Below are 22,650 nucleotides of genomic sequence, written 5' to 3'. Positions count from 1 at the left end.
TGATTGGCAACAACTTCATTTTTCAGCATCACAATGATCCCAAACACACTTCCAATGCAGTAAAAGCATACCTGGATAGAAAAACACACAGTGGAACAGTCGGATTGGCTTTCCCAGAACATTACTGAAGCAGCGAAGAATCATCTTGACAGAGAATGAAACGAAAGGCAGCCAACATCCCAATATGAGCTCGGAAGGTCCTTCAAGGAACCTGGAAAACGAATGCTAAAGAAATTACAAGAACGCTTGTCAAAGAAATTTCAGGCTGTGTTGAATAATAAAGGCGGTCGTACAAAGTATTAACTTTCAAGACTGTTGGAATAGTAGAAAGTCAGTTTCTATTTCCCATTTTCCTAGAAAAACATAAAGAAATGAGTAGTTTCTATACATGTATGTCTATATTAGTCCAGTTCAAGTATCTTCAAGTTCATTTAATTGTTTTTTTAAGCTCAGTGGTTTTTTTGGGGTTTTTTTTAGATTAATGATATTCAGAACGTTTGTGTGTGTTAAGCATGTTCACAAACAGTTGTAGATGACTCACAGAGTGCTCTGGAGTGGTTTCACTGTATTCGAACACTGATTCCAGAGGACTTTGGAGAAGCTTTATGCGTCACTCACTCTCAGACACTTCTTTCAACTCACAAGGATTAGTTCCCAGCTCTCTCTTGTTCTGTAATTATATAGCTCTTCAACACATCTGCATTCTAGCACACGCACACACTCACACACGCACAAACGCGCACACACTCGCAGACAAACACTCAAATATTTATTCCATTTTGCATCTGCTCACAGACATACATGCGCCTGCACATATGCATAAACATACCCCACACACGCTCCAACAGGCAGCGTCAGCCTCATCAAATCATCAGTCAGTTATATGAGGGATAGAGACAGAGATGGAGTGAAGGGAGGTCTGCCAAACAAAGTGAAAAACATCAGAGACAAGAACAACAGCAGCACCCACTGCAGCATAGCAGCTTTCTCTTTCCCTGCCTGCCACAGCTCGGCTTTGTTAGTGAATAGTTTGTTCGTGTGCATGTGTGTGTTGCACGTTGCAAGGAAGAAAGCCAGCGGGCCAGGCGGTATCCAGGCCACTGCCTTGTTTTGATGTGGTCATGCTAATTTAAAAAAGGAGCTTTTCTGCCAACTCTAAGAAAAACACAGAGAAAAAAATATATAGAGCCATTTTGGTGTTTGGGAAAAAAATAAATTCTAAAGGTGCGCGTGTGTGTGTGCGCATGTTCTGCATCTCCTCCATTAATCATGGGTCACAATGCAGAGAGGACAGGAATTGTAAATTTTTGCTGATGTTCTCGTGTTTTGTTAGGCTTCTGGATAAACATGTTGGCAGTGAGGAAATGAGAGTAATGTTGACAAATAAAGAATGAGATGGAGGTACTGAGAACATAAGGGAGTCTTTTTTGGACCTGACTCAGACTACTGGCTCAGACAGAACGGTGACGTCAGCAGAGGCTTTACTAAGGATGGAGGGATCGAGAGAGAAACAGGGGGAGGCTGGAGATGACGCCCTGAGGGAGGCGGGGATGAGAAAAGTATTAAGCAGGGAGAGAGGAGAGAAAAAGAGAGAACGGCAGCAGCAATAAGCGGCCTACCACATATATCTGGGTGTGACTTAGGAAACTGCAGCTAAGTGGGTTTAAGACAGATAAACAGACGGAAAAAACAGCCAGTTGGAATGAGAGACAAAGAAGGAGGAACGGTGAGGAATAATTCCTAGGCGGGAAGGATGAGGACAAAGGCTGAAAAAAGAAATTGGTTTATTATCTTGGCTTAGAGAGTGTGGGGAGGAAGAAAAAAGGTAGTGCAGACAGAAATAGACAGAGAAAGAAGGAGTGATAGCAGAGAGATATAGCTCGCAAGAGAAGATTATGCCAAATCTTTGCTCGATAGCTTTTATTTAAGATAATAGTCCATAACCTTCAGTGCTCATGATTCAGCCATGAGAGCCCTGAGCCATTTTTTTTTTACCTGAAGCAGAAATATATTGACAATTACCTATACCCATGGCTACTGCAAAGCCTAACATGTCTCTCAGTTTTTCCTTAAACTCATTTTTATCTGTTGTTTTCTTCAGCCCGTGTTCCCTGGATCAGGCATACATGATTTAATGTAATTTATTACACTATATAGTGTAATAAATTACATATATATATTGATTTCAGTTGTTAGTTTTAACAATATGTACAAGAAACAGAAAAAAAAACTTGTTCGATTTTAATGTTTTCACTATTATGTGTTTTCTATAATATTTGTGTCTCATATTATGGTTTACTCATGAAAGTGGCACCTTTTTTGCACTTTTTGGCACAAAATAATTCTACAGGTGATCAAAGGTGATGTCACTTCCATGTGTAAATCATCGTGTGAGATATGGAAATCTTACAGGACTTAGACATGGAACATAAACATTTATGGGAATATTTTACTCCTTTTTTTTCAGACGGGTTGTCACTTCAGTGAATCGGAGAGTTCAAAGTGCCGCAGCCCACGATAACACATGCAAACACTCGAAACATAACATAACTAAAAAAACATTCATCAAGTTGACATCTCTAGCACCGCAAATATTTCCAGACACGAGCTCTAAGTTGCCCAGGTGATAAGAAGATAGATGCGTTTTGTGACTTTTTGAAGCTATTAAAGTTGGCTATTCATTTGTGCTTTCAGCAAATAAGCTTAAATTCACAGCAATTCCTGGCTGGCTCCATCTCTTTTCTTATATTGAGCTTTCTCAGCCACTGTGTCTCTTCAGTGTGAAGACATCATAACTAGCGGCTAGTTGTTGGTTTTTTTTTTTAACTTTAGAAAGTTATGTGAGGTCGTTAAAGGGAGTTTTGTGCTCTGATTCACCAGTGAGTGCCAGCCATTCGTGACCTTTGGTGGGTGCTGTGAGCAAAGTTGTGGCACTGTGTCAGTTTTGTGTCCCCTGCCCCCCCCCCCTCAGCCCACAGCTCGCACTGATGACAGGTGACCGATGATGAAGGTACCAGGGCAAGAAATTAAAAAGCACAGAGGCGAGAAAAAAGAGAGGAGGGAGAGAAGATGGGTGGGTATTGTTAGATTATGACAGACTTCACAACACAAAGACTTTGAAACCATCACAAATTCCAATAAACCCTCACGTGATCTGAGACACGCTGGTCAGCGAGAGACGCCGAGCTAAAAAAATTAAGGCAGTTAGTTCTTTCTAGGCTACATTAGTTCTCTGTGTTACATGTGAATATTGAACTAATAATAAAATTAGCTCCTATGAATATTTCATTATGCAAATTGTTGAATGGTATTGTAGGAAAAGTGACTTGGGGGGTTCTGTAGGCTCATTAAAAATATCTCAATGGGAGAATCTGAATGTTTTGAATGTAAATGTCTTCTGTATGACAGGTGTGCACAGAGGGAAAGAGAAGTTGTGCTAATTAATATGAAAGCATTTTAAAAATAGCTTTTTCTCATTTGTCTGTTGTTGCTATTCTTGTATAAGAAATATGTTTCAGTCGTGTGCTTTTGTAGCTCGTTTAAACTTGGAAGATAAAGATAAAGTGTGTGTTTTATGTTATTACATGCATGCATCATCATAACATATGCACCAGCAAATCTTTTGTGGTTGTGACGAGCAGCTTTGAAATGTTCAGTGAAACTGACACGTAAATGTCATGTATGTATTTTCACAGGTGCTCTTATACACACCTGTAAGCAGAAACCCTAAAAGACACACAGGGTATATACTACATCGTGTGCTGCCTTGCATAACCTGTGTTAATAAGAGTGAGTAATACTTACTTTTTGTGTGTCAGAGGAGAGGGCCCCCTGGTAATTAGAATTAATTATCTAAAGTCTGGGGCAAAATAATCTTAAAGGTAGAGATTATTGCCATCAGTGCTTCACACACTCGTGCAGGTACACACAGACACCCACATACATTCAACGCAGAAGTGTCCTTGTGCCACAGCACTTCTGTATCCATTGTGGGCCACATTTGTGTACAAGTGAACTCGGTGAATCCATTACTGTTATGTTCACTTCAGGTACCGGGTAAGGCCGTATCATCTGCTCTAGTGTCAACATGAAGGGTCCTTAAGCACAGAAGACTCTCGAGTGTCAGGATGACTCGGCGGATAAAATAGATCTCGCTCTACATTATATCACATGATATCAGGATATGCGTTTTGTGGCGTAGCGTGCTTGGGCTCCAGCTGAAAAAAAAAATGATGCAACTCCAGTACAACAGCCCTCCAATAAATCCCGGCTCCTCGATGGCTGTGGTGTTCCGTTTTTGTTTTAAACCTTTTAGAGAAGGCTGATTCAGCTGCGCGATCATTTTGGAAAATGTAGTTTGTGGTGCCGCTGAATCGTATCATGTTACAGGTCTTTCAATTGATTTGTGGATGTTTTCAACTGACGCTATCCATCTATCCCATCTATCTATGTAGATGCAACAACCGTACGCAGTGTGCTGTGGTGGCCGGCCCCGACGTCTTTCCCGATCCCTGCCCCGGCACATACAAATACCTCGAAGTCCAGTATGAGTGTGTTCCTTACAGTAAGTACCCTCTCGCTCTCTCTCTTTTTTTAAATAGTTCACTACTCTTCAGTATATGAATAAATTGCAGTTTTTGTTATGCCAGGCAGCAGCATTCACAGCAAAAACTTCAGCAGCTTGATCCCACAGTAACTTTACGTGGAAGTTATAATTTTATGCCTCTCCCCCCCTGCGGGAAAGTCAAAGGTAGCAAGGATGAGAAACAAGGGCAGTCTCAGATGATTACAGATGGTGATGTGACCTTTGACCAGGTGGTAAGAGACTGAGAGGGGAAATTCACTAGAGTGAAACAGTCGTGTGGCTTTTTAAAAATCTTTTCCACTAGAATGTGGGTTACAGCTCGCTTCAGAACAAATGCATAAGGGATCAGCGTGATGACTTAGTGGATTAGATTTTTTTTTTTGTCCTTAATGTTTATTTTTCAGTACATTCCAGCAAAGTTAGAATGCAGCTGGTTGTGTCTGTTTAATGAAAAAGTTAAATCTCGTGCGAATACCAGCCCCTCAGTCATTTCCCCATCACAACAGGCATCTACAGGTACTTTGTTCAGGCTGCAGTTGCATATGTGAAACCCACAAAACCAGACAGAAGTAAGGTGAAGCATAAAAGATGAAAAGGGAATGCATCAAAATGACATTGCACCTCCAATGAAATGAGAAGAGGTATGTTAATCGTTAAGTAAAAATTTCAGGTGAACAAAGTAACGATGCCAAAATATTATTTTATCAGCAAACGCCGCTTGATATTTTCAAACATTGCTGTCAGGTTGGATTGGAGATTAATTTTAATTGTTTTCTTCTTCATATTACCTGACTTTACAAGCCATGTCTGGCTTGTAAAGCTATAAACATGACTGTGGTAGAACAGTTCTAAGCAATACAGTCAAGAGGACATACAGAGTTGGAACTGAAAAGCTTATTTCTGCATTCTTTGTATCAAAAAGTCAATTTCCAAAGAGATGTAAAGAAGTTTAATTTTGCCCTCATAACCCACACATGCTTTATGCAAAAGCCCTCCTAAAGTAAGAAATAACAGATGCACTTTAGATTTGTCTACGGCCTTGGCACCGCAGTCCATACAGACGGCCAAGGTGATCTCCCACACTGAAGCATTCAATTATGTCTGGCTAAACGGCTCTTGCCTGGCGTCTAGAATGACCAGTAGATTAAATAATAGGACTATCAGAGCCCTCTCTGGAGCAGATGGAAACACAACCTGATACCTGCTTAATGCCCCACCACGCACGCACAGCACATACACGCAGGCATCAAAAAAGACTCTGCAGCAGTGTGTGTTTTCACTCGTCTCTCATTCATTCAAGACTTGTCTGCATGTTCCGTGTTTTTATTTGATATAACCGCACACCTGCTTGAAAATACAGCGCTCCTTATTTAATGGATTTGTCAGCGTAAAGAATAGTGATTTAAAAAACGACCGAGTTCAAAAGGAGATGAGTTGTGTTTTTGGATCTGATAAACAATGGGTCAGTCAGGGTAACAGTGTCCCCGCGAAAATACACAGTATCTGAAATCAAAGTCATTAGCGAGCTCAGCTAACAGAGGGAGGGATGGAGAGAGGGAGGTGATGCACTGGAGAAAAAGACAGCGAAGGAGAGAGAGAGAGAGAGCTTTTGACAGTACATTAGCATCTGCTGTGTACTGACTGAAGAGTTCAGGCTGGATCAGGTAGCTGTGTGATACACTACCTTGCTCGCGTGTGTGCTTAGCCATGGGAAAAGTCCAACAGGGGAAAAATGTGATGTATAAAAAAAGTGAAACCTTTCACATAACCTTCACATGGAATGGATCAAATATTTATAAAATCAATTCTTTTTTAAAAGTCATAATATTGCTTGTAACTTAGAAGAAGGCACTCCTGACATTTGGGCTGGAGTTTCAAGTTGTCAACATTCACACTGGCGCGTTTGACACCGCAAATCAATGCTGCCAGCGGCATTGTCGTGAAAGATACATTTTGTTAGACAATAAGTGATGAAATATCTGCAAAGTGTTGTAAATCAAGATGGCTCAACAGAGGAGGGGCTTTTATGATAGATACACTATATGATAGTGTAATGAAATTTGTTCTGAAATGAATACCAGCTGCATTTTTAATATGTCATCATTTATAAGCAGGCTTGGCTTTTGTGCGCTCAGATAACTATAACGTCAAGGGATCCACTCGAGCAGATCTCCCCTGATGCTGAGCGCGCTGGTGGCGGTGCTGTCTGTTGAGTGTAACCACCTGAACCCTTGCAGTCACCTGTAAGGACAGGTGTTGCTTATCAAAGGCCAGCCGCCACGGAAAGGAAATGAGCCGATCGACTTTAAAGCGCAGGCATACTTTTCCTGAGCGCTGCCAATCGAGTAGAGTAGGTGCGTTTCCCTCTGCATAGATATAGTAAACAATTCTCAAAGTGGGTTGTAAAACAGGTAATTTAATTATGTGCGGTTCAGTTTTCAGGGAAATTTTGCTCCTCCATCTCGCCTCCTTTTATTTAATTTTTTTTTCCCAAGGATTTTTTTTGGCTTGCGCTACCCCTCAAAACTCCTCATCTCTCTCCACTGCACTGTAGGTTTTTGGCTGTTGTCCAAAGCTACAATCAAGTGCTGTCTCTTTCTCTCTCCGACTCTCTGTGGTACGAGTGTGTGGCAGTCGTGTGCCAAACTAGCCAGCTAGCTTTGGCAGTAATTAGCCACCTGTGTATACTTGCTCATCGCACTGCAGGCAGACTATAAATATCCATACATTAACACACCGCTGTACAAAGTACTTCTCCAAGGCAACTCTGGTGCGTGGACAGATTCAATCTCAGCAAATGTGTGTTGCTGAAGAGCAGACACATGATACGTATTGTTTCATTCATGTTCGTCCGTTAAAAAAGCCAGGAACACTTAGGATTATGTCTATCCGTTTCCTCATCTTTATGTGGTATACCCTGGCTCTCCTGGCTGCTGTTATGAAGCAATTAGCCTACTCCCACATTTAGTGTATTAATCAGAAAAGCCAGTGATATGTTATGCAATACCCATGCAGTCTATTTTAGACAATAGAACTTGGCTCAATAGGAAAGCTAATTAAAAGATAAAATCACCTTCTTGTCTGTCCAATTAAAGACTTCTGTCAGATTGGACCCTTGGAATAACTTCATCACAGTGACATGAGAAGCCCTGTTTGTGTGCGTCTGTGTGTGCTTCCTTGTGTGGGTGTGTGTGTATATGTGCATGTTTTTTTTTTTTTGGGGGGGGGGGTGCTTGTTCGTTTGTGTCTCTCTCTGTACATGCATGTACAGTATATGCGTGTGTGTGTTTATGTGGGCACATATGCAGGCATTTTTTTTGTTTCCCAGAGAGAGCAAGGGAAGATGGGAAAGGAACCAATGAGACAGAAGGAGAGACGGCAGAGCGACAGCTGAAACAGAGATAGAGAGAGAAATAGGTTAGACGAGGCCAGCAGACAGGGAACAGAAAGAATGAATTAACTGATAAAAGACACAGGGTGAGAGGTGGACAGGGTTTGGTTTGGGGGAAGTAGGAGAGATACAGAGGAGGTAGTGGGAGAGAATGAACGAGGCGAGTGGGAGGGGTGAAAGAACAGGATGAAATAATGCAATAGAATAGCGGGTGAGGATGAGAGGACAGGAGAAAAAGAATAGAATAATGAAAAAGAGAAAGAAAGTAGAAAACGTCTGCGCCCATAAACGACCTTGGGCTTTAGCCTGCTGAGCTTATTGGAGATCAGAGATGATAGTGGTAAGGCTGCTGTCGCCACTCGTTGTCTGTAGAAACACGCACACGGGCATGTCGGCGCCCCCCCCACGCATACACACGCATTACACACACTTGTGAGCACACACTGTCTTCCCTCCTAGACGAATACCTACTTAATAAACCATACATTTTCAATAAAAATGCTAATTATCTTTACACAGCAGCACAGTTAGGTTAACACAGCTTCTGTGTGTGTGTGTGTGTGTGTGTGTGTGTGTGTGTGTGTGTGTGTGTGTGGGTGTAGGAGAAATAAAAACAGAAAACAGAGAAATGAACTAAAACGAAAGGCATGCAAGGTATGGGTGTAACGTTGTTTGTATAATTACAGATTTTTTCAGACCATTTTACTGAAGATATTAATGAATAATTACATGATTTTTATTAAATCAAACTAGTCAGGCGACACATCCTCACAACACACCGTTGCAGTTTGCATTATTGCTAATATTCATTCAAAGCCATGCTAGGAATAAATTAGTTGTTGTTTTTTCACAGTAGCTGCATAGCTAAATATTCAATAGTGCAGTCCTAGTGGTTTTTGCAAATGATCAGTCAAAGATACTGGATAGATAAAAATACGCCGCTACCTCTGCAGAATTCAATTATGAATAACACAGTGTGAGAGAAGATGCTTTCTTGTTGACGTTTTCTTGGAAACAAGGACGCGTTTCTGGCAAGTTGTCATAAGTCCATATTTTTCCCTCCTCTTTCTCTTTTAGCTACACTCAGCAGTTTAATTAGCAGTAGCACAAAAGACTTTTCATCTCTTGCATCATCTTGCATGCTCGAGCTGCCCTTGAGAAAACCTTGAGGTTTCAATAAATATCCGACCACCCTATATTCGCTCTGTCAGACCGTCTGCACTGGAGAGGAAAAAAAAAATCAATGACTGTTATGACAAACTTTCATTTCTTACCCTTGTCCTCAAGATTAAAAGAGAGATACCGCAGAACAACCCCGCAATGAGCTCACCAACAGAGATATCCATTAATCTGGTGAAACAACGAGCAGCAGCACAAATTGAATGACATTTGTCTGACATTTTGTGTGCCATTTGGTTTACTTGTTGCTGCCACACTTTTTCATTTGAAATCTATTAGTTGCTGGCAACCTTGAACTCTGTGTGTTTTCCTCTGTGTCTGCGAGGCTCCGTAAGAGCCTGAGGTAATGTGAAGGCCTCATTGTTTGGTGTCATTAATCCTCGTCTTCTCCACCGCGATGCCTTTCTTTGTGTTATTTATATGTACGGATGCCGGTGTGAGTGAGTGTGTGTAATATCCGTCGTGCACACCCCTCTGCCTAGACAGACTATCTGCTTTCTTTCCAAGATTTTCTCACAAGGGAACTGTTTTCTTGTGACGAACCTTTTTATATCTTACCTCGCAGGGACACACACACACACACACACACACGTGCACACGCGGATGTACACACTTGTTTTAGGTTTAACATGATCTTCTTTCGGAGATTGCTTATTTATCGGGAGTTGTGCTAAGCTGCGCCAGTTACCATGCATTTTTCATGAGCTTAGGATTTAATGGTTGCCTGTGTATGAAGGTGTGTGTGTGTTCTGTGTGCCACATGTGTTTGTGTATGCCTTGTGGTTGGGGATAAGTTTGGGGTTTAATGTAGTAAAGAATTAAAACATGCAGCATGCAGTATGTAGTGCATCTGTGATATATGTAAACATGTGAGGTCCTGGAAGTTCTTCCAAATGTTTTTCCTTTGAAGACTCTGCCTTCCTCTCCTCTCCCCTACCCACACCCACACATACACCCACACACACACCTTTCTCATGGGACTAGTTCCATTCAGCAGGTCTCTAAGTCTTGAAAGACACAAGGGCGCTGCCTGCAGGATTACGTTTCTGCCGTGTTCACATTCCACTCAGTCCCTCTGGGACCAAGGTGGAATAGAATTCATATGTTTAAGAGGTTCCAGGCAATTGTGCACATTTCATTGCCGGGCAACATGAACAATCCTCGCAGATTTTTAAGGATAATGCTTTGAATGTAATAGACTGGGAACCGGTGTTGGGATTGAAGCAAGCCAGCTCTTTTAGTATGCTCCTGCTTGCCCAAGAGATGCCTTCACTCTCATTTTCAGAGGCACACAAGATGACATGACATACACCAAGCATTAGCTCACCCACCGTGCACCAGAAAGCATTTTAATGTGGCAGTTTTGGCTGGTCCACTGAAAAACAATCCCAGTAATCAAATAAATTTTCTGGTTTTCATTGCGCCGCCGCTATTAGCATACATTAAAGAGCTCATTATCTCAGGTCATTTTGCATTGCTCTGTTTTGTTGAGGACCACCGTGGACAGCGTGAACATGTGTGCTTCAGCGTGTTGTGCCATGCTCCTGTGTGTTTCCTCTCATTTTGTCTTCCCTCCCTCGTTCTGTGTCTGCCTTACATGTGCATCTCTGTCTGCCCACATGCGCGTGTGCAACATATGTGAGTTGAATACTGTCAAATAGCTTCCCCATTGCAGTGCAGTCTCCTCAGACGCTTATGTAATGTTATTACCAATCACACATGGAGAGCATCCTGGCACTCTCACAAGGTTAGAATGAAATATGAGGCCGATTATGGAGATCTGAGATTGTATTATCATGATTTCCTTATTATTGCATCATTAATCTATTTTTGTCTCTTGTCTCTATCTCTTTCTTTCTCGCTCTTGTGCTTTCTTTTTTTCTTCAAATCTTTTGCCTATGGCTGGTGCAGAAGTAGAACAAAAAGGTAAGTCTGTGAAGCAAGCACGCCCACATTCGCACATGCTCAAAATCCGGGATTGGGCGTCACTTTTTGATGCCAGCGCTTGAAGCGTTTTGTACCTTGTGGCAGCATGACATCTCTTTCATTGTCACTGCTGCTATATTAAGACAGCTTGATCTCAGCATATAGAAGCAATTTAGAACTACTGGTTCTCATTAGACACACTCCGCTCACGTTATTCCACGGTATGTGTAGAATGCTTCTTAACCAACTCTCCAATGGGCCGAGCACGTTTTTGTGACGAGCCAATGATCAGAGAGTTACGTGGACGTTTAATATTTAAAATGCTTCCCTCATGAAATGAAAACAGATAGCCAGTGAAAATTCAATCAATAGTCAGAGCCTCATGCGTGGGATCTGGAATTATATTATTTGAGAGAATGGGAAAGCCACAGTGCACATCTGGCAACTCTATGTGGATCTGCTCTGTACACACACACACACACACACACATATATATATATATATATATATATATATATATATATATATATATATATATATATATATATATATATATATATATATATATATATATATATATATATGCATGCTTATGTGACAACATTCCAGTTGAATTACAAAGGTTCCAATGACTCTTGTCGCACTGGCTTCCCAGAATTTACTACTTCTCCCACATCCCTCATAAAACATGACCCCAGTATTCCAAGAGGAGAATAGTGAGCGTGGAGTGGGAAAAGAATTATTGTAACAACTGCAAAAACAGCAGACAATAAAAGATGTGTTTGGTTCTACAGTTGGTTGTTCCTGACAGAAATAGAAAGGGAGAGAAAGGAAGAAAGAGCTGTGAGACTAATGAGGAGCTGAGGAGGGAGGGAGAAATGGGAATAGAGGGAAAGGGTGGAAGTAGAACAAAATGTGCCATTTTCTCTTCATCTTTTCGCTGTGAGAGTATCGTATTATCTGTTGAATAGAAGGCATACTGTTGCTGTGCTTAACAATGACAGTGACTATACAACATCCAAATCACAACACAGTAAGCCTATCATGTCATCATCACTCACCGGTGGTTAAGTTAAAATACTCTGTTATGTTTTTTTAGAAACACGTATGAATGGAGGCAAACATTTCAAAAGCTCTGTCAGGAACTCTACTGAGAACAGTTGACATTTTACATCAGCCGTGTAATTTAAACTTATCTAATGTGAAAATGTTTTCTTTTGTTCCTCAGTGTTTCTGTGCCCCGGCATTCTTCGGGGAGTTTACCAAAGCGAACATCTCTTTGAATCGGACCATCAGTCTGGTGCTTGGTGCAAAGACCCGCTGCAGGCCTCTGACAAGATCTACTACATGCCCTGGACACCATACCGCACGGACACGCTGACTGAGTATTCATCGAAGGAGGACTTCATCGCAGGCCGTCCCACCACCACATACAAACTGCCGCATCGCGTGGACGGCACTGGCTTTGTCGTCTATGACGGTGCGCTGTTCTTCAACAAGGAGCGGACCCGCAACATCGTAAAGTTTGACTTGCGCACGCGCATCAAGAGCGGTGAGGCGATTATTGCCAACGCCAACTACCACGACACGTCGCCCTACCGCTGGGGGGGCAAGTCGGACATTGACCTGGCGGTGGATGAGAACGGTCTGTGGGTGATCTACGCAACGGAGCAGAACAATGGGCGCATCGTGGTGAGCCAGCTCAATCCCTACACCCTGCGCATCGAAGGCTCCTGGGACACGAGCTACGACAAGCGCTCTGCCTCCAATGCGTTCATGATCTGCGGAGTCCTTTATGTTGTCAAAACCGTCTATGAAGATGATGACAACGAAGGCACGGGGAACAAGATTGACTACATGTACAACACTGATAAGGGGAAAGAAATGACGGTTAACATACCCTTCCCTAATTCCTACCAGTACATAGCTGCAGTGGATTACAACCCTAGAGACAACCTGCTGTATGTGTGGAATAACTACCACGTGGTCAAGTACTCGCTCGACTTCGGCAACAATGGTAGGTCCAAGCCAAAGTCTAAGATTCCCTTCTCTACCTCTTTCTCATCACTCCACCTCGTTTTTTCATCTTCCCTTAATGATTTCCAATTTCACGTTACTATATGTGTGAGCCAGAAGAAAATTATGGCGGTTAGAAAATGTCTTTGGTACTGAAAGTGATGACTAGCCCGTGATGTGATTTCTTTTAAATCTTCGAGTGAACTACCTTGGCTTTTTTAATGCTAACATTAAAGAAAATAAAACAGTTTTCTTGTGACATAAGGAATACTTATAGGCAGTAATCTGCCTCCAATAATTAATTGTTCAAAATAACTTGAAGAGGAAGAAAAAGGAAAGCACCATCTGTGCTGTCATGATTCTCAATTACGACTGTTCCTCCACCACCCCACTTGTGATATCTGCATGTTTTCAGAAGTCAAAAAAGAAAAACGTTTACAGCTGGTCCTACATATACCACTGCCACTGAAGTTGTGGATGTCAGATGGCAGTAGATTCCTCTACGCGTAAATGAAAAAGATATCATAAAGGCTACCTTGATCTCTACCTTTAGAAGAATACTATCTCCAATGATGTAATGCCGTAAATGCCTTGTGGCTCTTAATGTACCACTTGCCAGCTTTCTCTTTAGTTTCCCCAGCTGCTTAACAAATCATAATGCATTCCTCTTGAGTGGAGCCAGGAGTATGTGGAAGACGGGGGAACTGATGGTGCTTTCACATCCATATAAGATGACAATCTGAACACACTTTAAGCCGTTACATGCACTTTTTTGTTTGCTTTTTATCCATTCATATGTATCTGCTCCCAAATGTTCTCACCATGCAAACTGACTAAAATCTGCAATTTCCCTGTGTCAGTGCTAAAGCGCAAAGCTAACTATTACTTTTAAAAGGCAAAAGCAGTTTAAATTTTAATAGATATATGTCTTGAGAGACAGGTTGTTTGTATTACAGCAGCAGATGATTACAGCCTGACACCGGAGTACACAAAAGGACACTTTTTCCAGCCAGTGCAGCTTTTAAATTCTTTGGGCACCGCAAACCTGGTTCATTTTTGTGTTTTTTTTTCCTGTCAGAAATAACAGATGCAATCAAAATTCTTTACATGATTAAGCGTAGGGGGTGGGGTCATACATGGATCAGGTCAAATAAAGGTCAAAGTATTTCGATACAGGGTCATAAATCCAGCTGATAAGGTGACTCATTAGGGTTAACAATGAGTCACCTTAAATAGAATTGCTGTATCTGTTTAAAAGCACTAGGAATTCTGTCTATCTAACCGAGGGTGACTCATATAACTCTGGTGTGAGGTTAGAGTACACCCTCCCCTCTTCCTTCCCTCTGGATGGAAGGGCTTAGGCCCCTGGAGCCTGAAGGGCTATTTGCCCAGCGTAATTGCCTTTCAGCACCTTTCTATGGAGTGGTCAAGGCAGTCTGGCTGCATGTCTTATTAAATGATGTCTGAATTAACGCATGCTCTTACAAGCAGTTAGGAGGCACAGTACAAGAAATTATAGAGAGAGGCAGCATTAAACTTGGTTTCTACTGATCAGTGTGCTGTATGTGGAAGGGGGCCATGGTGTAAAAATATGCTTATGTGTATGTTTAGACATGCATAATAATATCCATACCCATGTGCTAATGTACTTACAGTACGGGTTTATTTCTCTATTCATGAGCGTGCATTCGTGTTTATTGGTGAGTGTGAACACTCTCATAATAGAGCTCGGGGTGTCTCAGGAGGCTCTAAAGAGGAGATCAATGGAGATTCAATGTGAAGAATGACCTCCAGTGCACAGCAACAAGCCAGACTGCTGACCAGCGGGGGATAAATACATACAATCAATGCTGCTCCGCACTTTTACTTTCCTCCTCGCTTCACTCCGTCACTCAGTGAAGACAAGAAATAATTTAACTGGCTTAACTGCACGAGTCTCTCATTCTTCTTAAAGTGAGGCAATAGCTCATTAAATTTTTATTTTGTTGCATTTTGGCACAGTGTTTTGCCCTTCCTGCCTTCCAAAACTAGAGAAGGTATTCGACCATTTTATTCACTAACTAAATGCATTCAGCATATACTGCTGTGAGTATGATCACATGTCTCTTAGTCAGTCCAGGAAACAGACCAAAGAAAAAGAGCCATTCTGAGGGTTTCCACTCATTACTGATGTGGCTTAATGCGCGCCTTGTTTTTGTTTCGGCTCATATGGACTTCTTAAGATATAAAATGAGGCAGGAAATGGGCCATGCTCGGAGAGAAGGATGAGGTAGGCCACTGAGAGCTGAGTGTAATTGGGGTACAACGCAAAGAGAACCAATTACTTTGTTGTGTCCGGATGACAAAAGGCAAATGGTTTAAAAGAATTCAGTCTGAAGTGCTTGCACTGTTTGCTTTTGGAACACACATTTCAATGTGAACAACAGGGCAGGGACGGTATGCTGAAAGACTGAACTCGTGTAAAAGTACTCTTATTTAAAGCAAAAATGGAAAAGATAAACAGACTTGTATTAGGCCGTGGTTAAAAAATATATATATATATTATAATCATATTATTTTAGCATGCTGAATTAGGCTACTGCGCAGTCAGAGGTCATTGTACACTAGTAAAACAACCTAGCAGCTAAACATGCAGTGTGGATTTTTTTTTGCTCCCTCCACTGGCAGGGAGAACAATTGCAGAAACACTGATGACGTATAAATGACGTCAGTCACGAATAAGAAAAAGACAGCTGTGTTTTCAGACGATGGAGCGGTTGTTGATGTTCTCCTCCAGTGATTGATTGCTGTTATATTCACCTGTTTGGACAAAGCAACAGCAAAGACACGTCTTTAGCCTATTTTTCTTTCAGCCTCGCCGTTTCACTACACCCTAAAGACAAAAGAAGCATGAACTCTGACAAATATATTTGGTCAAAAGCCACAGAAAGCTAGTGAGGAGGTTGTGTTGAAGTCAACATCAGCCACGTATGCTAGTTAGATGCTAGCTTTTGTTAGCTATGCAGCAGTTTGAGTGTGTTTGATTTGATTCACTGGGAAGGATCACAGGGCGGTACAAGAGAAAGATTTATATTATGCGAAATATAATCCCCATATATAACCATGTTTGATTTTATTTATTTATTTATTTGCATTTGGAAAGATTGCCGTTCAACACAGCTTCCATCACCAGTAATGTCCACAACGAACACGTGAACAATGACACAATGGATATCAGACCTAAACATTTTTGAGTACCTAAATTAATATTTTCTCTATCATATATACATACCATGTCTTAATTCGAGTCATATGTTAGAAAATTATCACAATATGCAGAAGTCTGAAATGTTTGAGGTATTTAAAGGTCATGTTTATTTACCCCGGTGCTGAAAATGTCAGGCCTAGTTTCATATATCGCATTGACGGATTTAAAGGGAATCGCAGGGGAGAAACAAATAAAGCAGGTTTAGTTCAGCATGGGCTAACATATGATGTGCAGGTTTTCTCTGTCGCGTCATTGATGTAACACGGAGCAGAAATTTTTCTTTTTGAAATGCATATTTTATTTCTCCCTTGGTACCTAACGAGAAAGTAAACTGTGCCCTCTGCATTTATTGTTAATGTTTGGACTTCTCTCTGTTAAATCGACATTCTTCCTCTCCCTGCCTCTTACACAAACACATGCCCTCACAATGACAGGACTCTTAACATTTCCTCCATCCTGCTCATACGTCTTTCTCTTTCACTCAGTGTTTTTTTCCTCTGTTTTTCACTCTGTCTTCCTTATCTAGCGCCTAATCTGTCCTCCTTTTCTGCTCCCAACCGGTTCCCACATCACACAGCGCTATTTCATTGAGAGTCCTTTAGATCTATATATTATAGAGTCCTACTGAATGCCTATGTAAAGTCAAAGTCACTTGTCTCTGCATCACCCTTTTCTCCTCCCTCACAATCCCCAAACGTTCTCTCATTCTCTACTGTTTATGGAGTTGTTTCATCACGTCTTCTTACATGCATATTATAGAGACTTGCCCTACGCAAGCGGCATGGCTCCGATGAAACATTTGAATAATTTATCACCTCCAGTCTGCCTTGCCACACTTTAAAAAGTTTTCCCAACAAAGTCACAAAATTATTCATGTTATCTGTATCTACGGGGTAGGAGGGAAAAACATGGCTAAAACTAAGAAGCACTGCCTTCTCTGTCTTTGTTTTACTTGTCTTCACTCTCTTCTCATTTTGTCTTGTGCAGGGTTTTTTTTTCCACCTTACTGCACTCTCACAAGTGCTATATATACTCTTTCTAGTGCTAACTCGCAGCTCTTTAGGATTGTGATCTACCCGAGGTCCTAATTTCATGTCTGACAGTCTGATTGCATATTCTATGGGATAGATGCAACACACTGAAATCGGTTTTAAAAAAAAGAAACATTGCGCGAAACTTTCTGGAGTAATCCTGGTGGATTGTTTTTTTTCTGGCAACTGGAGAGCAGTGCTCCAGAAAAAAAAAAGTTAATTAGAAGACAAAAAGACAGCATATTGTTTGACAGTTACTTCCAAGTGTTTTAGTAATAAAAATACAATTCTCACATTGGCACGTTGCTTTTAAGCAATAGATAAGTAGAAAATAAAATAAAATGTGTGGTTTAACCATTAGGCAACACAATATACACCGGAGAGTCAAAATGATCTGTCCTTGAGAGTAATTAAAAACTACTTCTGTTATATAAAGATGACCTTGCTTTCAATACTGTCAGGTTAACAAGATGTAAAGGTTGACCTTTGAACTCTTAATGGCTGAAATTGCATAGTTACATTTCCTAAGGAAGTCCACCTCTTTCCTCTTGTTTCCTTTCCTTTCCTTTTCTCTCCTCTCCTCTCCTCTCCTCTCCTCTCCTCTCCTCTCCTCTCCTCCCCTTCCTTCTTCCTCTTCCCTCCTCTCCTTTTCTCCTTGACACCAGATTGCAATCAAGCAGCAGTGCTTAGCAGTGCAGGAAATGTTGGAAGCCAGCTTAAGGGGAGAAAGAAAAATACTTAGCGGTTGAAGTGGAGACCATCTTCCACCAGGTCACTGATTAGACTAACCCTCAGAACATTGTTGGCCTGTCAAAGCAAGCTGTTTGTGTGTGTGTGTGTGTGAGAAAGAGTCTGTTAGGTCCTTTAGTTATTCACATCACATGATAACACAGCTCTGCAAAAGTGAAGGGAGGTTACTTAGTTTGTTTTATGATTGTTTAGAAAGGGACAACTTTATAATTTAATATCTTTTGAGCCCATCTTTGTAGAAAGATTTGTAAAAGTAATTTACAACGCAGCTTTCAAGTGAAAAGTCCTAGCATCTAAGCATTTTCAGGTATATGTCATTTTTACTGAATATAACTGTCACTTATGTCTACGTAGTTTTAGATAGTACATTGTAAACCGATCATTTCTACGCTCTCTTCATAACACCGTTCTTGTACACCAATATCAAATGCTTTATTAGATAGTAACTTTGAGGAATTTGTCCACTCTTGTCTTCTACACCTGCATCTTTCACCGGCTCCTCAATCGCTGCCTATCTCCCTCACTCCCAAAAACATTACAGCACAGCCATCTCAGCAGAGACTGAGCTCTGCTTCAGAGAGTCTGCTGCACCTGTTCCTTGCCTGGAGTGTGTCCTTATCGATTGGATAGCCTCTGCCAGGCCCTCTGCGTGCATTTGGCCTCAGCACTGCTTTCCTCCTGCCAAAGAGCAGATGCCAAATTAAGCAGGCCTAGCTTGGACAATAGAGTGGAAGGGAAATCCACAGCCCAGCAGAAAGTAAACAGAAACAATAGCAGTTATCGGAGCATGTCCCCATATGTGCATTAGGATTTTACTTTTGACATTTTGACATTAAATGTGCAGGTCAAAAAACGGAGTACTGAGACTGGTTGCCGTGTACCATCCTTTAGAAAGACTGGTCCCCCTCCCGATCCCACTGCTGGCCTGCTTTCACACTGGCCTCGAAGATCTAGGCCCAAATCTCCATCAGCTTGGCTCAGCGTATGGATTCCTGTCTTGTGCTTGTTTTCTCTCTCTTTCACAAACACAAATGCAGGGCTGAAAAAAAATACGCTTTTAGAGTACAAGTTTCACAACCTTATGTGCTTTTTGTGCTCATATTTGTAGTTAACAACAATACAGCCATATCGAGGAAGCATTGTAGATCCATGTTTGGGCTTGGATAGCGATCACGCTACATGCATTTCATACCCAACATGCCCAGTTGAACTGTGCCTGGGTTCACCTTTGCAAGCCAGCCAGGGTTGCCCTTAATTTTGAAAGATATGGGGCAAAGCAAACAACTCCCATTCAAATATATTCATTGTATTTTACTAGATGCCTTATAGATAAATTTTCATCGCAGTGCTCATATAACTGACATAAGTTTATAGCCTGCCTGGAAAAGGAGCAATTGAGGCTCTAAAGGAATGTGCTGATGAATCTTTATATTTTAAAACTTAAAAAAAAGAGTTAAAAAAGACAATTTGGTCTGTCCCGTTAGCTTTTTGCTTTGAACAAGGGAGCTTCCTCTGATTAAGAAAGAAGCATGTAATTGGAAAACTTGCTGCAGGTGCCTTAGAGCTCAGCAGAGGGATGGCATGGTTATGCAACTGGAAAGCCAACAGGGCTGAGCAGGGATGTGTCTGCATTTGAAGCATTAGCTGTAGATCGTGGTGCGGGTCCCTGGCAGCCATTTTGAGTGAAGCTCTATTAGTGGGGGTTGTTTTTGTGTATGTGTGGTTTTTTTCGTTTTTAATCTTGAAAGTATCGCTACTTTGAAGTGCTCCATTCTGTCTTATCAGCAGACTTGAGCCACTCGCCACAAGCTCTGGTTTTATGTGTGTGTGTGCTCTTCAGCCATAGGGGTGGCATGTTATCGTTGTATGCAGTTCCATTTAGCGCGTGTGCTACCATCAAACCTAGAAAGCGTTTGGGCCCCCAGTCAGATTCATTTTGCCTTTACCCCTCTAGATTCATCCTTCCCCACTGCTCAGAATAGTGTTTGCATGTGTGAGGGCACGGATGCAGTAGATTTTCACTAAATCGTCTCACATTCTCGATAATGTAATAGACACTTCATTCAAGTTCTGCAAAACTTCTCCCTTAATTCAAGTCCCTCTTTGCTTCCGTTTCACTCTGCCTCTCCTTCTTGCCGCCTGTCTGCCATTTTTTTTTCTGACAGTGTGGGAAACTTGCCAGGGGAAGTTCGTTTTCCCTCTCCTCTCTCCTCCCTGCCTTCTACCTTTTGTGTTGTGGATTTACGATCCCTCTGTTTACCAAGTGAGAAGTCAACAAGAGCATTCTCTGCAACAGAGCAGAGGCAGCGACAGGCAGTCTTACCCACACAGAAAAACATCACGGCACACACAAACACACTCGCACACACAAACACAGTGCCTGTCTGCATGTCAGATGATCATGTGCTAGCATCCCAGGCTGACTGACAGCATCTCTGTGGCCCCTCCAGTGTGGTGACAGATGACAACTTCAGGAACAAGTTTACTGCCACCCTGCCATTGTCTCTGTCTCACCTTCCCCTGGGCTTGCTACAGGTCAGAAAAACAAATAGAGTAGAATAGAATAGAATAGAATACCAAATGTTCTTCAGATGGAGTTTGGCAATTGACATGAAAGTGTAGATGCATTTCAGGCACTTCTGAGATTAAGTGTTTATTCTTGTCCGAGGAAGCAACAGAGAGCACAACTACGAGCCCACTGGGTCCATTAGTAACTGATCTGTTGCTTTCAGTTATATTACGCGAGCTTCCTCATCAGATGGAGTTTGCACAGTAGAATTGAATGAGATTAGAGCTCGGCAATTATTTGATCTTATTCATCAGTGCAACTGTAATCGCATTGTTGCACAAATATGTATTATTTGAATGACTGATTTAAAGAAAGTTAATTCAATTTAAAAAAGGAGCGATTGCAGACCAGGCTTCAGCAAATTGGTCAGTTTAAGACGCTGAAGAAAATCTTGTTTCTTTTGCACAATGGCCATTTTTCATCTCCTGGTAAGCAAAGGCAGGTAAGGTAGTGACTCAGGTTTGCCCTAAAAATATATATGTGTTAAAATATGTCACCCACAAGCATGTGCAAGGCTTAGATACGTGCAAAATCCTTAAGTGACGAGCTTGTACTAAATTTGTCAGCGTGTTTTTGTGGCACCAGTTTTGGCAAAGAGCATAGTGTTTAGGTTAGCTGACATCATGAAGTTGTCACGGCACATTTCCTCAAGGTTCCCTCGGTTTCGATGCGGGGAGATATGTCAGTCCCCACAACTGCAACCTCTAGCCTTCTTTCTTCATAAATGTTTCATGGACCTGTTATGTCATGCTCCTATAGTTCCCTACGGTCTCTTACACAGCATCCTGAGTGATGGCGGTGATGAATTCATAGCATTAGAATGTCGTTTTTAGCCAAAATGCTGCAAAACAACAAGGAAAAGGAGGAGAAAACTAAAAAAATAAGAAAACATAGTGCAGTGCACATTTAAAGTAGTGCTGAGAAAGGCTACAAGATGTCTCAGATAGTGGAAGAAAGTTATGAGTGAGAGATAAGATCGGGTGAAAAATGTTAAAAGAACAGCTGAGGAAGGAAGGAAGGAAGAAAGGAAGGAAGGAAGAGAGATAGAGAGCGATGTGCTGTGGCCCCTTACCTATGATGCTTGCAGACTTTTGTGTTACCTCACCCGGAGCTGCCAGCCAGTGTGTTTGCTGCCCTGTACTGGAATGACAGCAGACATCAACCTCAGTCACGCACACGCACACATGCACACATGCACACACACCATTACTCTTCTATTGTTGTGGCAGAGGCCCTAATGGAGCTTCCCGTTTGAGTCCAGATAGGCACACACACATACTCTGTCTCTGCTTCATAAGTACACACACTCATACAAACACACGCAGATTGACAGCTAGTCCCTAGGCCACTGCCGCCACGCATGATTGATGGCAATGTTCCGTGGAGAATGCATGAGGCAAGGCGGCAGTGATTCAGGAACGGGGAGCAGCACAGTTTAGGTACGGAAACACTCCATTGAGTTGTGAAGGAACAGAACAGAACGTACAGGAGGAGCGGGATGTAAGATGGCTGTCAGTCAAGCAGACAGACAGAAAGGGAGGAAGACAGAATGATGGAGAGAAGCACAGCCCGGTGTCTTTTAATTAAAGTGAGAAAGAAAAAAAATCCACAGGAAGGGACAACTTTAGTTCACAGGAAACAATGTAAACACCCACTCCATTCAACAACAACCCACACACTCGCACTTTATTCTCCACTCACATCTACCCAACAAACCCCCCTACCCAAAAACAAGGAACAAATTAAAATAGACAACATTTATTAAAACAATGCAAAAAGTAAAGCAAATTTTTTCCACAGTCCATTTATAACTTAATGGGTTGTTTCACTTGTTATTACGTCTATCGCGTAGGTTCACTGTCTAATTCAAATCAGTGGAAAATTAATATGAAATTAAAATCAGTAAGAGCTAAACAGCTGCCACACACACACACGTGTGGAGTTATATTTAGGCTC

General features: G+C 41.7%; 1 protein-coding gene across 2 annotated transcripts in view; it reads left to right on the top strand.

Annotated features, from left to right (window-relative positions):
• adgrl3.1 (adhesion G protein-coupled receptor L3.1) overlaps positions 1-22,650 on the top strand; it is a 92,658-nt gene that overhangs the window by 22,937 nt on the left and 47,071 nt on the right. For both annotated transcript variants that reach the window (XM_085356006.1, XM_085356007.1), the window contains exons 3-5: positions 4,455-4,564; positions 11,067-11,081; positions 12,310-13,098. In XM_085356006.1, the coding sequence (XP_085212132.1) occupies positions 4,455-4,564; positions 11,067-11,081; positions 12,310-13,098 (914 nt within the window). The remainder of the gene's footprint in view (positions 1-4,454; positions 4,565-11,066; positions 11,082-12,309; positions 13,099-22,650) is intronic.

The sequence above is a fragment of the Diplotaxodon limnothrissa genome, linkage group LG6, assembly GCF_057381915.1.
Source record: "Diplotaxodon limnothrissa isolate DT_005_m linkage group LG6, D_limnothrissa_male_GT1.1, whole genome shotgun sequence".
Lineage (NCBI taxonomy): Eukaryota > Metazoa > Chordata > Actinopteri > Cichliformes > Cichlidae > Diplotaxodon > Diplotaxodon limnothrissa.
This window is presented reverse-complemented; position numbering and strand designations above follow the sequence as displayed.